Genomic DNA, 16392 nt, shown 5'->3' on the forward strand with positions numbered 1-16392 from the left:
AGTAAGATCGCGCATATGCGCGCAAGAAGAAGGCAATGCACAGAAGGACCCGCGCATATGCGCGAGTCTTTGTCGCGCATATGCGCGCGGCGCAACAGTCAGACTTAAATAGGGTTCTCGTGGATTTTAAGTGGGGGATTCCGAAAATTCTAGAACAGCCGACATATCAGAGAGAAAAGGAGCGAAAAAGTCAGAAGATACGGACGACGAAACGCGAAGTACGGAGACTGAAGACGCTAAATCCGGACACGGAGACGCACTTTTATCTCTCTTCAACACGTTTCTAATTCGGTTCTTTGCTTTTACGTTTTAATGATTACAAACAGGTTTTGTTGTGATTTAGTTTTGAGCATGAACTAATTTTATTTTCTAGAGATTGACGTAATCGTGTTCAAACCTATGTTATTGACATTTTGAATTTTCATTGAATTAATTCATCGTGTTTATTTGTGATTTCTTGTCTTCAATGATTTTGGATTACTGGCCATAATTCGACTGATCTAATAATTGAGATCTAACACTCGAGAGACGTGATCGAAATTAGGACAGGGGAAATCACATCGTCAGATGTTTATAACATGCAAAAGACGTATAACTTTGGCGAATCCATAAGAGAACCTTGTGTGCATTTATTACGTGTTACATGATTTTGAATAGACATATTAAAATCGGTAATAGGTAATACAGTTCTATTTATCACTCGACAGAGGGAATAGAAAATATTGTGAGTTCTTGGTTAATAAATATGGTGCGATTTAATTAAATGTTAGTCAATGTTAATTTAGCATAGGAGAGACTCGACGAAATCATATCTCTAGATTGTTTTACTCATGGAATTTCTCTTGCGTGCTAGAATTACAGGAATTGTTATTTTCTTTGAATTGATTACAAACCAACCACTTGATTTTTCTAAATAAAGTCGAGCTATGTCAATTATGGTACTTAATATAAAATTTTAAATATTTATTCTTCGTGGGATCGATATCTGTACTCAAACCAGCACTAATACTTGACACCGTATACTTGTGGTAGTGAAAATACGCAACACACATACCATGTTTCTAACACTAACTGTTCCTGACCATCCATTATGTCCCTTGATTTGACAACGATGATTACTGAATCGAGGTGTCTCATATATATGCACTCAAGTGCGTTGCTTTTATCAAGGCCACCCGGCATGGAGATATCATCCGGAATCTGTCTGAGAGCCCGGGCATCCTTAGATTCCCCGGGCATCCATCTATCATGAACCTTACCTAATCAACCTTATCCCGGGGAAACGATGCCCCGAGCATCCATATATTCGGGCCTTACATGATACTACTGAAAACTTTCCATGCTCCGAGTTATTTTATGATTATCCATGACCCAGATTCCTCCCGATCCATGACCCTGGTTCCTCCGGGGGGTATCAGATATTTTTTTATGCTAAAAGTATTACTTATTATTGTAAATATAGGCAAGGTTGACTCACCCCAAAACTCTTGAAACCATAAATCAAACGATCGGAATTTCTTCAAATTCGATCATTTCACAGGATACAATTCGATCATAAATCATTTCCAACATTTATAGTACTCATAATCTACGTTTATGAAACTATTAAAATAATTTTACAAGATGTTGACTAATGATGGATAAGAAATAACATATTTACTTTGTTTGATCATGAAACGTCCTCCACTTTTTAATTTAAAATCCTACTAATTTTCTTGATATAACCCTTATTTCGAAAATAATTAACATAACTTAACATTTCTATAAATCAAAATAATTTAATATTTAAATCTCAAGTACATAAAAATCCCTAAATCGTCAATTACCAAAAATCAACTCCAACCTTTATATGATCAACCTAACTTTAAAAATAAAACGTAAAAATCTCTAATAAAATCATTTACAAAATTTTTAAATCTTTTAACTATCAAAACTAATGCGGAAAAATAAAGGCCCTCAGGAGTGTACTGTCGGACCCGATCCACTCAAGCGTCATCGCCTCTTTCAATAACATCATCACCTGCAGCATTCAAACCTAGTGAGTCTAATAACTCAGCACGTTCTAAACATGAGTAACAAATAACACATATACAAGCACATGCATTAAAATCATATTTTTATTTAAAATAACTTGTAAGCATAAATAAATCATAAAATCGTAAAATCATAAAACTTTCAAGCATTTATCATTTTGGGTGAAGTTTGATCCTTGAAAGTGACTAGCCTTTTATCCTCTGGTCGACTGATCAGTCTTAGCTCACCATTGCGCATTGGGATAGGCACTAGGCACCGACATAAAATGGAAATACGATCGACGGGTTCTCTCTGGAGTCTTTTCCCGTATCCAGACTCCCTCTGGGGCCTTTTCCCTCACGATATTACCAAAAATCATATATCATATCCTCTTTATCACAGTCAATTCACATCCTTCAAAATATTTTCATTTTCCTTTTTAAATCATCAAATATCATGATTTTCCAAAAATAGCATTTTAACAGAAAAAATTGCACAACTTTAACATAAATAATTAAATCTCATATTTTCATCATAAACATCATAAGATATCATTTTACATGCGTTATGACCCTTCGGGATGCTGCCAACTCTTTTTGTACAACCCAGATGTAAAATGATCGTTTTGCCCATGCACGTAAAATTTCTCGATTTTGATTTTTTCTTACTTTCATTGACTTTAGACCATCCCAAATAATTTAAGATTAAATTTAATTTTTAATATTTTTATTTAACATAAACTCGAAGATTTCAATTTAATTCCTTAATTACTAATTCGTGAAGCGTTTAGTTCCCGAATTAATTCAAACTTTCCAAATTTTAAACATAGATTTTTATAATCTAAATAACCCTCGTGAGCCATGAGCCACCCCCGTGGACCCATGGTTCGAACCCTTTCCCATTAAACCCATAATTCGAACCCTAGCCCATGTATGTGAAGCTACGGCTCGATTCCCTCGAGCCACCACCGAGCCATCTTGGACCTACCCTGCCCAGACCCTTTTAAACCCTTCCAGACCTAGTCTAGCCCAACGCAACAACCCCTAGCCCTAAAGCCAAGCTGTGCGCCTCTCCCTTTTTATCACTAAGTTTCGGCCCTCAACATACCGAGCCACCATCGACCACGGTTGCACCAGGCCCTGACCCGATCCATAGCCAACCTCGCTATACCCTATTGGACCAACCCTGGACCGCCCTGACCGATCCGCGACCACCCTAGCCGTAGCCTCCCTTAAGCATGCATGGGGGGAGTCCTAAGTCATGAGGACTCTTCCCCAGCCGCTATACTTGAGCCCTAGCCTTGCTAGGACTCTTCCCAGGCCTTGACCACGTCCAGCACGACCCCTAGCCGAGCCCTGGCCGAGCCGCATGGTGCCAAGCTACCTAGCCGAAGCCCTTGCCCATCGAGTAGCCTAGGAAAATCCTAGGACCCTCCTCCTTGGCCAAGCTCGATTTCCAGCCTGCATTTCATCCCATATCAACTCTTTTCCCGTCATTTAAACACCTCCTATTCGCAGCGTATCCTTAGGAATCATAGCGTTAAATAAACAAGCGTAAAATCATCAAAACATTGACAATAATCGTTCTATCGTTAAATGGTTCATGCTTAAATATTTTTCATGCAACAATAATCAAAACATGCATATAATAGTTTGAATGATACGTCAAAGGAATTTAGAAACGTGTCTTTGCGTTTTAGAACACTCGAATATGCTATCGTCGGCATAGGATGCAAAGAAGAACGAACGGGCGACGAAGACTCCTTGTTTTCTTCCCTCAAAGTTTCGAAAAATATGTGTGTGTGGTGTGTGTAGTATTCCGGCTGGTTGTGTGCACAAAAAGCCTAGGTTTTCTATTTTATATATTTTAATTTGTATGATAATGGGCTTGGGTTTTGGGCTCTCAAGTTTAGGAGCAATTGATCTTACTCATCCTAGGTAATTTAGGTCCAATAACACCTATTTAATTTAAAAATAAAATTTTATAAAAATTAGTTTTCAAAAATAATGCATTTGTTATTTTAAACGTCCCTCATTTGCCCAGAACCGGTTTCCCGGATAAAATCGTGCTCGTCTTGTAAAATAATTTTGAACTCTATCATGTTTAGAAAAATTTAATTATTTTTAATCATATTAAGAAGCCTTGAAAATATTTATTTTGTTTTGGTCGTCCCCGGTCTCATTTCCCCAGCCTATTATCGAATATTCAGATAAAATCTTCAATTCTCATGATATCATGCTATTTAATCATGCAATCATACATTTAATCATATAATATGCATCATGCAAATATTTAAAATCAATTAAATAAAATAATTAAGCAATTTAGTTCATTTGCATGCATGTTGTTTACGTAGGTCGATTTTTGGACGTTGCAGATCAATTTTGTGATCGAAATTATGATTAAGTAACGAGTTACAATTTTGTCATAGACATATAATAAATAATCTGATGAATTTATACATTTGTGATTGTGATTTTTATTGAAGAATGTAAAATATTATGAATTCATATGTAAGTTATTTTCATTTACCAAAATTATTGGATATAAATTTTATTTATTTTTTTAAAAAAAATTAACAAATAGAGTAAAAAAATTTCCACGAATAAGGATAAGTTGATGATATACGATTCATCAAATGAAATGTATTAAATAATATCTTAAATTACTTGATTTTTTATTCGTGTTTCATAATTTTTTTAATGGGTTTTTCATATGTTATTTTTTGGGAAGTAAATGTTATTAATATAATTTTCTTCCATTCAAAAAATTATCAGTTAAACATAATTATTTATCACACCTTCTATTTGTGATAAATAACAAGTTTTAAAGTATACATAGTTGATTGATTAGGCTGCATGTTCTTGTTGGAAACTAGTTTGACATTTGAAATATTGGGTGATTTAATTCATTTAGTCGTTTGCATAATTATCGATCGAGCTTAATTTGTGACATAATGTGCAACTTGATTAATGGCACGACCACGCCATAACTCGAACAAGACTCTTGCTCCCTTCAACAGACCTCTTACTAAATCGAGCACGTACACCCTCGGTCTGGTTACTTTGTTATACAACGTTAACTATGATGCTTCTCTATATAAAAAAAAAAATCCGGGGTTTGGCTGACCCCTAAAAGTGAATTGAACAAAATAGGAGGAGGACTAGACCCGAACCTCTTGCAAATTACAACTACGTCTTTATACAACGTAATCTGGTTTTATACAAATTATTTATTCAAACTATTGTATAATCTACAAAATAATTTCAAATCTATATCAAGAACAATGCAAGAAATTCAAATGCCGGTACCCTTCAGTCAAGTACATTTATTTTGTTGTTGGATCGACGGATGCATTTCGTTTGAATAAAAGGATTCGATTTAATAACGAACTTGAAATAATGTTCGTATTCGAAAATGCATTTCAAATCCACCACAAATACTACTATATTTGTCTAAATTCATAAATAATTGTTTTCAAATTAACATAATAAATTCATCCAAGTAATATAATTGAATTTATTTGAAATTAGTTTTTTGTGTTAGGAACAATATTGGGTACCATAAAACTATTTATTTTTATGGGCCTGCTGATTAGATTGGGCCCCCTCTAGTCCATATAACTACCTTTGGGCCAACGTCTGGGCTGTAGCTTGAGTAATTATTTAATATATTATGTGGATAGTTTGTAGGAACGAGCGCTTGCCTCTTTAAAAAATGATATTAAATATAAAAGTGAATTATATATTTTAAAAAATAAATATAATGGGGACAGATGAAATATATATATATATATATATATATATATATATAAATAATTATCACCCTATATCTTTATAGATTTATCGCTAATATTTGTGCATAATATATTCTAGTCAGTCTACATTAATTCTGAAAGCATCGAATTCAAATGTGTAGAACCAAGTGATTATCGTTTTATCAAAAATTATAATTGATGATAATGGTGAAGTTCAATTATTTTGAAACTGTATAGCAAGTCAAGTATATCATTGTTCGATCACTTTCCCAACATAGAAAATTATCTCATCTCAATAATCTATCTCTCAATAATTGTACTTCTTAAAATCAATTAAAATCGAAGTCGTGACTTTTACTCTGATAATAATTATAGAACCGAGCGCTTTCTTCACCAAAAGTTATTGCAAGTGGTATAACCAACAGCTCAAATTGTTTTCAAGCTATACAACAGACTAAACAACATGGTTCGATAGTTCAACTTACGGGAACAGTTATCTCATCCCAAAAAGTACCTATTTTCAAAAGTACCTATTTTCAATGTTAGAGAGAGCAAATGGGCAATATATTGTTTGTGTGTGTTTGTTCCATAGTTGTACTACTACTACAAGTCACGGCGGCTTTGTATCCCATTTGTACTGCACCATCACCTAAAAAATCAGAATCTTCAACATGTACTTTTTGTGTACTACTGAAAAGTGTATCTATATATATAATTTCTTGTGTGTATCTATATATATATATATATATATATTTGGTATTTCAATTTCCTTACTCGTGTTTCAATGTGCCATGCTCCCATAGAGTTAGAGGTATTAAGTTCTTCACATTGTGTTTTTAGTTGAAATATATATATTTTTCGCAATTATTATTGTTATTATATGATTTATTCAAGGGGCGATCGAAAATTTTGTGGTGGAAATGAGAATATTATAGGTTGCGTTTATATTCTTTATAATTAAAGTTTAAAATATTTAATTTTTAGGAATATTGTTAATAAGACATAGAGTTTACATAGATTTTAATTCGGTCTCTCTCTAAAATGGTAAAAAAAAAAAATTTATAGTATGTCAGTAGATGAGTAAAAAAGAAAGAAAGAAAGAATTGGTCCTGGAAATTGGCCAGTGTTGATTTTTGATCTTCAACTTTGGTCTTAGAAGAATGAGCTATGTTTTCTCGTCGGAGTGCGAATGATCGGGGCCGTCGTGTTAGTAATATCCGATCAAAATTCTACTTTGGCCAATTTCAAGGATGAATTCTTTCTTTTGTAAACTCTACTTTTGTTGTCCAAAGAAATAGTAGCATAACAAATTAACTAGTTAAGCACAATCTAGTGGTTAACATCATCAAGCTTTATACCCATGCCCTATCATAGTATAGTTAATTTTTCAAGACTTACTTATATTCTAAATTATTATTCAAACAGCACATGGCATATGCCCATATGTTTGCGTGTGTGTATATATATATATATATATATATATATATATAATGTTGATATGTTGCACGCTTATCGTATACTTATGTGAGCACCGATGAAACCGATATGAAAATTTTATATGTTTCATCACATTCAATATGTCTATGACACTTCGTCGATATTCACATAAGTGTGAGCGGTAGATGAGGAAGAGTATATTAAAACTATATATATACACACACATTTGTGCATGCATGTGTGTGAGAAAATAATCCACTTTCAATCATAAAATAAGCTAAAAACTTGTCCAATTTCCCACCTCATAATACAGTAGAGCCATCCAATCCCACCTGAGAGGATAGCATCCAATCAATCTTTATTTTAGTCAGATATCCAATCATCCGTTATCTTATAAATCACAACTCAACAAAACACACACCACACACACTGCAATCACATCCTCTTCTCAACATATTAAATCCTACCTCAAGATCCAGCTTTTCTTGATTTCCAACCAGTAGGAGAAAAAGAAACAATAATAAAAATGGCAGCTATTACCTCTGCATCAGTCAGTATTCCATCATCATTCACTGGCCTAAAGGCTAGTGCCTCATCATCCAAGGCTGCCACCTCTGTAGTTGCCACTCGGGCCGCCCCGAAATTCTGTGTCAAGGCCTCATTGAAGGACTTTGGCGTCGCGGTCGCAGCCACGGCCGCCAGTGCAATGCTGGCTAGCAATGCGTTAGCAGTTGATGTCAAACTTGGTGGTGATGATGGTTCTTTAAGCTTTCTCCCAGGGGAATTTGAGGTGGCATCAGGGGAGAAAATTACCTTCATAAACAATGCTGGATTCCCACACAACGTGGTCTTCGACGACGACAATGTTCCGGCAGGGGTCGATGTATCCAAAATTTCAATGGATGAGGAGGCTTTACTCAACGCAAAAGGGGAGACTTACTCTGTGTCTTTGACAGAGAAAGGGACTTACACTTTTTACTGCTCCCCTCACCAAGGAGCTGGAATGGTTGGGAAAGTAACTGTAAAGTAAAAGCCATAGATAGTTCTTTGTACCTGAATGAAAAGTGCAAGTCATCTCATTTTTGTACTCCTTTGTAAAAACTGAAAATTGAAACTGTCTCTTGTATGAGATGATGGTTCTTTACACTGCTACTGCCATCCAGTAAGTTGATAAAAGTTGAAATGAACCAAGAAATTGCAATACGATAACTATTATTTTATAGCTTATGATGAAAGAATGACACAAAGAATTTGTGTATCCGAATTACAGACCAATAGACACCATATGTGCAATACAATATATCAGATGTTACATGACAACACCACTAAAGTTAAATATTGTAAAATCGTGTGTTTGTTCATATCTATTTATGACCCCTTGATGGTATAACAAATATCTGTAACCTATAGACGTGAAAAAACTATTGCAAGTTTATGTGGTCAAAGCATCAGGAAGATTGGTTGGAGCTCCAAGCACCTTACCGCCAACATCTGGAAAATTTTCATATCCGAGCAATGGAGAAATCCTTCCATCTTCATCTACCTGCACTGGATATTTGAGGATATGGCCTTGTAGTGGAGTAAACTCGTCAGCTGTAAATTTCTGCCAGTTATCATTAGCGATAGAATTAACTTTTGCCACACAGTTCAATTTCTCAGGATTCTTGAAGCAATCATCAATGTTTCCCATGTGCTCTGCCCAAAGCGACATTCGGTAGCCATATACCTGCAAATGCACGTCAGTTAACCAAATTGATAAACAATATCTGTCAATGATATGAACTTTATGAACTACGTCAATGCTGAGAAACTTTAATTATAGAGATACATGAGCTTATTAGCATATTATAGTCACAAGATGTCGGGAAAAAGACAAAAAACTATTGACACGGCTAGCAAACCTGCCCATATGGATGAGCCTTCTTTTTAGCCCAGGTGTGATGCGGCTGATAGGCGCCCATGGCAATCTCGGTATCTCTAGAACCCGCCATAGACCGTTGGTTTATATTGGCAGAACCCAGTATAACATACTCATCATCCACTACCATTCCTTTGGCATGCACATATATCATAAAACGCCTGAATTTTTGCGAAGGTACCTGGCAAGAGTTTGATATCAAATTATCGTGGTTTAACTAATAAAGGGGTCATCATGAAATCTAAGACCCTTCCAACAAGTTAGCAAGGTTTATTTTTAGTCTTATTTTATTTTTAATTTTCACACCCCCTCACCAAACGAGCAATCTTGACATCTAGATTTTATATTTTTGACTGATATACTATGTCATTATGGATCAAGTTCAGCTTAGAAGATTCGGCTTCCATGTAAAACGGTCCAAACAATTGGTATTTTTATGTTAGCATAGTATTTCAAATGAAGCAAGAGTCAGAAGAGGTATGAATTCAGTGGCATTTATACAAACAGGAGATGTTTAAAATGTAAGATTATTACTGAATTTCCATTTGAGGGGGATTGGCCGTTTGCAGTTGATTCATCAGTCGGTTCCTCTCTATTGCCAAGACAATAGAAATTCAGATAGTCAGTTGGCTGCACATTTTCAAGCTCAGCGGACTTGATTTCTCGGGCAATAATTTCATACATCATTTGCATTGTCTGCCCCTGCAGATAAAATATGTCGAGAATAAACTACCAGAAGCATACTGCATGTGCAGAAAGCAAAAGATTAAACATTTTATGTTTTCATCAATTCTTCAAATATTCTTTCCCGCTCAGTTAGACTGCTTGACACTTCCCATTATGTAGATTAACTTGTTCATTACCTGCCAATAAAGGATTTCTTGGACTGAGGCTGAACTGGGAACACCTTCAGGCCACATTGGGATAACAACGTAAACCGTAAATCTTTCTTTTGCCTTTATTTTGCTGGCTATCTTTAACGCCAGTTCCATTGGAATTGTATTGTCGGCACCTAAGAAGCATGAACATGTGAGATAAATAAATGCAAGATAGAATAGGAGACCATGAATAGGAAGGCTAAATAAGAAATATGATCGTGTGCATGTGTAAAATTTTGATGTAGAAAGAAAGTTTTCTTTATAAATAAATTCTTAAAAACGCATTCGTTTGTTTTGGCAATCCCCTCCATGGGGGAAAAATCAACTTCCAGGTACAGTTTTTTCAAGAGTTTGGTCTCAAAAATACAATGAATCGCCAAATCAACTAAAATCCTACATCTGACCGGACCCATACTTGGATGTGTTGAAATCTTAATCCAGTTCAAACTTCAAACCAAGTAATGCTGTCAAGTTAAAACTGAAATATCTTAAAGCACCCCACCTGCATCTTTGTATGAGGGCCAAGCATAAGATGCCCCAAGGAAATATTGATTCTCAATATATATGTAGTGTTGAGCAGATCTTATCGCTTTGATATAAGCCGTCTGAATGCTCTTATCAATCACCAAATTTTTAGCGCAGACTAAGTTCTGCAATAGAGAGAGTCCGGAAGATTAATATAACTGCGAGTTTAAATAAGCCAGAGCAAAACATTTAAGTCCAGGAATGAAAATAAAGTTTAAGCCAATACTTGCTCCTCGGCTGCATGTACATTTTTGGGAAATCCTTTCAAAGATCCTGAGTCTATAGATCGGAAAACCTGTTGACATCAAAATAACCAGCAAGTTCAACACTTTAGTCTCCTCGAGTCAAAAGGAAAAGTTTTTTTAAGTTAGACAAACCTGACCTGAACATGCCAGTTTTGGGGATCATCTTCCTTGGAAACCCATAATGAAGGGTGATCACTTGGAACGGTGGACGAAGGGCTAATTATCCATGAGATGCGTTCAATCTTTATCAAAGCATCATCATGCCAACGTGATATTTTTTTAAAGCGGCGTCCGAACTCTGACCATTTAGTGGCTTTTTTCCATCGTTGCTCAAAATTTGTAAGCACATCATAAGCAGCGGGGCCTTCAATTTTGCAGTGTAAATCATGCCATGGTTGTCTTGGGGCTTTTGTTCCTGCCTAATAACATGACAAAAAATTTAAAACCCATGTTTTGAAAAATAAGTATTGTGGTAACAAATTAGAATATTAAACATGTTTCCTAGTTCGTTTCATGGTTTATAATGGTACATGGACCCTTGCTTACAGGAAATGTGGGATTATGATAATCCTCCTGAAACACTGTGTCGAGATCACGAGTTATTCTATGTTCAGGTGTATCATAGCGTCCATCACAGATATCAAGGCCACCAATGAATGAAGTTATCTTCCTGTTGTTGCCATGGCCTTGAGTGTCCACTATCACACATTTCTGATGGTGAGTATAAAGGGTTCCGACAACCTGCATAAAAACACAAGTAAATATGAAGAATAGGTCGATGTCTAGTTGTTAACATATGCACAACTTTTTATAAGAATGGATTTTGTTTCGAAGGGATGAGCCAAGCAGGGCGGCCATCACTACACAAAAAAGTTTCCAAATTTCACATGCAATTTCCCCTCCCCATAAAAAAAAGCATAAAAATAAGACTAGGTTGCCCCCCTCTCAAAAACTAATGAGTCTGTCTCAAGTTGTATCCTCAAGTTTGGAAAAACATTTCAAGGTTTAGTTGGTCTTTCAAGTCATTTTTACCTGATAACCCTTAGGCAGATGAATCAAAATTTGAAGAAAAAGTTTGACTCGATAACTGCTTTAAGAAAATGCAAGATACAAGTTGGTAGTACGGGCTGAATATAAGAGAACAGCGAGAACTCGGTATTGTTTGCTCAGCTGTTATTTTGTGGGAATCCTATTTGATTGAAATGACCAAAAATATTCTATGGGGAAGTCTTCCTTCCCGGTTGCAATTATTAAATAGAAACATGATCTAAACGTGGTGAAACATATAATGGCTTTTCTGAACGAAGACCTAAATTGAGTAAAAGAATTAACGGAAATGGCTCCCAAAAATGTTAAAATTAGAAGCAAAAGAATAAACATCGGTTGCAATTATTAAATAGAAACATGATCTAAACGTGGTGAAACATATAATGGCTTTTCTGAACGAAGACCTAAATTGAGTAAAAGAATTAACGGAAATGGCTCCCAAAAATGTTAAAATTAGAAGCAAAAGAATAAACATCTACAGGCCCCTAGGGAAATCAGACATTTAGACTTGATAAAAATGCTAATGTAGAGTAAAGCATGCCTGTTGCTTGAAAAAGCTAAGTTTACTGCTAGCATAACGAGGGGCCAAAACACAAGTTACTGAAGAATGCTTGAAAAACTTTCGGGTTTCCTCATCATGAGTTTGCATCACTCCTGCCTGCACTAAAAGATGCCATTAAGCGGATTAGTCGAGTATCTTGACAACTGATAAATGAAATAGATAGATTAGTCATAAATTCATATGAAGATTGAGTCACACATCCCATCAACCAAACTTTTGGGTAATTGTCCTAGAAATCAAGATAAACATTAGCTGTCCGGAACATTTGGCAACTTCACCATCGATATTTTCAATTGTATGTTTCTAATTCCATCGCAAGACATCTACACGTTTATACATGGAAGGGAACAGGTGCAGGAAATCACGATAAAAATCATGTCAAACCTAAAAGTCCCATGCCCAGAAGGGAAACAAATTTAGCCCGAATTCAGTAAAATCACTCCAAAAATTTAAGATTTCAGGTATACAAAGGCCACAGCTATCACATTCCCTTCATCCTGTCTCCAAGCAATCATCTTGCCTCTGTACTACATACACCTTATTAACATCAATCGCCCCTATAAGAACTCCAAGCAGGACATGTAAAAATAATTCCCCCTATAACAATGACATTGTGTCCATTCAGAATCAAATTCCGTACCGTGTTAATAAAAAACTTGCTGTGAGAAGTCTTATCATCCCAAACCAGCAACAACACTCTCACCCCTTCTTGTGACTTGTACTTAAGCAACTCTCCCAAATTCAAATTCCCACCTCTTGGCAAAGGCTTGGTCGGCTCCCTGATAAGCCGCACCTTGTGATAAATCGACCATCCGACTATGTACACCAAATGATGCGCCTCCATTATCGCATGGCATATATCCTCCCAACACTTTTCATGCTCAAAATTGCTCTGGTCATCTAACTCAATCTCTGGCAGCATCCTATCAATCACATGTGCATCCTGATATAATGTTACCTTCCCCCCATGGCGTAGCGGAAAATAGCTTTCATTCAATCCATAATTTTCTGAAATCCCATTAAAATAAATGGGATTCTTGTAACAGGGAATGAACGTCATCTGCAATCGAATGGCTGTATCCGGCTTTGGGGGCTTCCCACCTGACCCGAGCACGGGGACCCACTCATCAAACGGCTCGCCAGCCGCAATCTGTTTTGCGGACACAAGAGCCACTCCGATGAGCTCGGCACCGAAAACATCGTTGTCTTTAACCTGAAATTCAACCTGGTCCACAATAATGCAACATGAGGCACGATTAATGTATAATTCCAGATGAACCCTTTAAACTTACCAATAATTCGGGAAGATCGTAAAACATTTCGAAATTGTCTTAGCAGAATTGGTAATAAAAAAATGTCAACTTGATATTAATCAAATCAATATCCAAGCATCCTCTAGTTTAGCATGCGGGTGGTCAACAAAGATAGCATTTTCGAAATAAATATTCCTTTAGTATGATAAACGAAATTAGATTCAAATATAAATGGATACAGTAAATCAAAGATTCAAGATAATTGATAAGTCATTCCAGCTGGAACCCACCTTGGAAACCGGGTGAGCTAAGGGGATCTTGAAATTCTCATTCCAAACGGGATTCTGCGAGTTGGAAATGACCCGAGTACGCGCAACCCGTGCGCCCGCGAGACAAACGGTGACGTACGGATCGCTGGTGATGATCCTTCTGTGGTGATGCTTGGATTTCCCGCCTCTTCCGCTCCCGGAGAACGGCTTGTGGCAGACATCGAATGCGGTGAAGCACCGGCGGAGGCGCTCGGAGACCATATCCATGTTAGGCAAGCACCTAGCTTCAAGGATCCTAAGATCAAGGTCTCCATGAAGGTATATCATGCTTTCCGAATTCTCTTCCACCATTGGTGAGCGTGGGCTGCGGCGGCGGAGAGGTAGGTGGTTGTTAGGTATCTCCGCCGTGGCCAGGGAGGAGCGGGTGCGGCAGCGGAGACAACTATGGGGAATGGGACGTGGGTGGCATCTGTATTTCCACAGGTGTACGAGAAGTTATTTAACTGGAAGTTTGAATTTTGTGTGGGGCCCGTTTCTATATATCGGGATCACTCTTTTTCAATTGGTTGGTGGCAAAAGAGGAAATTTGTAAAATAATTTGATCAACCACGTTTTTTTAAAAAAAATTCAATTTTAAAAAATAAATTAAAAAATTATTAAAAAAAAAATTGGTTGACCAAAATTTTTTTTAAAAAAAAAAATCAATGGAAAAAAGATGTCTCTTAAAAAAATATTCTTTTTATTTTACATTTTTGTAATATTTTCTTAAAGTAGAAAAATAGGCATAAAATGTGTCACCTAGTGAATTTATGTCCTAAAGTAAATTTTTTATTGCTTATGTAATTTTGGTTTCTATAATATCAAATTTCGGTTTAATCGGTTATTTTTGTTTTTCTTATCATTCTAGTCTTTATTTCTCGATGTGCCACGCCGCCCACATTAATAATTTCAATAAAATTAAAATAAAATTATCAAAAATTGAAAGATACATAATTATTATTTAAATCTGATAATATAATAAAAGATAAAAAGTCTCAATATCATTAGATCATACGGATCTTTCGTATTTCTAGAGAATATGGCATCACCTACTGATGACAACACAGGAGAATAAAAAATTTGAAGTGTATCTCAGAAGAATCAAATGTTAGTTTAATAAATAAAGTGTTGCACATTAAACTCATTACTTAAATTCATTACTAAATAGTAATGAATGTAATATTAATTACATGGTTAATAAAGAGATGCATTTAAATTTATATTTAGCATTTGACTAATAAGAAAGGTACTACTTTTAAAATCCAATCATATGATAAGTTTTATAGCATTCAAATTTTGAAGTAACATGTTGTATTAGCTGAATGTCTCTGTATTTGTAAGGCGAATCGATCCAATTTATTTTTCAATTAAAAATAATATTTTTCACTGGTCGGATAAATGATTTATTTCACAAAACTGATATGTAACATGTCTCATGAGAGTTTTTATGTTAATTGAAATATACATTGTTTTGTAATATACCTGAATTGTCTATAATTTATAAATATTTGTATAAAACTCATATATATTAAATAATTTTAACGAGTCAAACTATATAATATATTTTGTCCATTTTATAATATAATGGTAAATTATAAATTGTATATTACTCCAATTCATAACCTTGATCTCATTATTTTTTTTACAATAAAATTCGTAGAGTAGGTCTCTTGTGAGACGGTCTCGCGAATCTTTATCTGTGAGACGGGTTAACCCTACCGATATTCACAATAAAAAGTAATACTTTTAGTATAAAAAGTAATACTTTTTCTTGGATGACCCAAATAAGAGATTTGTTTCACAAAATACGCCTGTAAAACCATCACATGCAAATTTTTGTCAAATTTGTAATATGAAATTAAAAGGCAACCTTACACATCATTTGTGTGAAAGGGAACACGTGGCAAAATGGTATATTTTGTGGCCTTATTTTCATTGTCGTTCTTTTGCCCACACGAAATATGTAAGACAAAGTCGTAAAGTTGGAATTTAATATGTTTACACACATGATGCGTCTTACTTCATACAGGAACACGTGGCAAACAAGGCAAATTGTGAAAGTTTTATATTCATTTAGTCATCTACCATGTTATGCGGTATCGTGATAAAGATCTGTTCGTGTAGATTCACCGGAATAAAAATTAAATATCAGATCATCGTCGGCATTCTCCAGCTCAATATTTGTAGTCTGGTTCGATATCTGTTATGAGACATTGTCACTTCTCATCATCACTCTCGTTTGTTAAGGTTTTTGGACTTGATTGATATGAATCTGAGTCACCCCATTGTTTCTTACTTTCTTTGGCAATTAGCACTTTTTGGTTCTTGTGTTTCTTGTAGGTTCTTTTATCATCTTTGAATTGTCTTTTCTCGAATGGCTTCTTATCATCTTTATTTGGTATGTTGTATTCTGTAATAAAATGATCTTTCTTTCCACAATAAAAACAAT

The 16392-nt window shown here is 35.4% G+C and overlaps 2 protein-coding genes across 2 annotated transcripts; one reads left to right on the top strand and one right to left on the bottom strand.

The window, feature by feature from the left end:
- Positions 1-7626: 7626 nt before the first annotated feature.
- On the top strand, positions 7627-8351 carry LOC142521460 (plastocyanin-like). The gene has a single exon (XM_075624663.1). It carries the CDS (start codon positions 7734-7736, stop codon positions 8235-8237), a length of 504 nt encoding a protein of 167 aa, XP_075480778.1. The 5' UTR covers positions 7627-7733; the 3' UTR covers positions 8238-8351.
- A 49-nt stretch (positions 8352-8400) lies between these two features.
- Positions 8401-14413, bottom strand: LOC142521458 (phospholipase D delta-like). Its single transcript, XM_075624662.1, has 11 exons — positions 13926-14413; positions 13023-13607; positions 12362-12478; positions 11320-11514; positions 10911-11192; positions 10755-10823; positions 10506-10653; positions 9989-10137; positions 9660-9827; positions 9109-9306; positions 8401-8933 (listed from the first exon to the last, which is right to left on the bottom strand). Exons 1-11 carry the CDS (start codon positions 14253-14255, stop codon positions 8640-8642), a joined length of 2535 nt encoding a protein of 844 aa, XP_075480777.1. The 5' UTR covers positions 14256-14413; the 3' UTR covers positions 8401-8639.
- Positions 14414-16392: the final 1979 nt, after the last annotated feature.

This window comes from Primulina tabacum, chromosome 12 (assembly GCF_025594145.1).
Source record: "Primulina tabacum isolate GXHZ01 chromosome 12, ASM2559414v2, whole genome shotgun sequence".
Lineage (NCBI taxonomy): Eukaryota > Viridiplantae > Streptophyta > Magnoliopsida > Lamiales > Gesneriaceae > Primulina > Primulina tabacum.

Excerpts from the sequence above, each read along its gene's own strand:
- LOC142521458 (XM_075624662.1), bottom strand. The coding sequence starts at position 14,255 with ATGGTGGAAGAGAATTCGGAAAGCATGATATACCTTCATGGAGACCTT. Across the intron at positions 10,654-10,754 it reads TACATGCAGCCGAGGAGCAA|AACTTAGTCTGCGCTAAAAA; the intron begins GTATTGGCTTAA and ends TCTCTATTGCAG. Across the intron at positions 9,307-9,659 it reads CCCCCTCAAATGGAAATTCA|GTACCTTCGCAAAAATTCAG; the intron begins GTAATAATCTTA and ends AACTCTTGCCAG.
- LOC142521460 (XM_075624663.1), top strand. The coding sequence starts at position 7,734 with ATGGCAGCTATTACCTCTGCATCAGTCAGTATTCCATCATCATTCACT.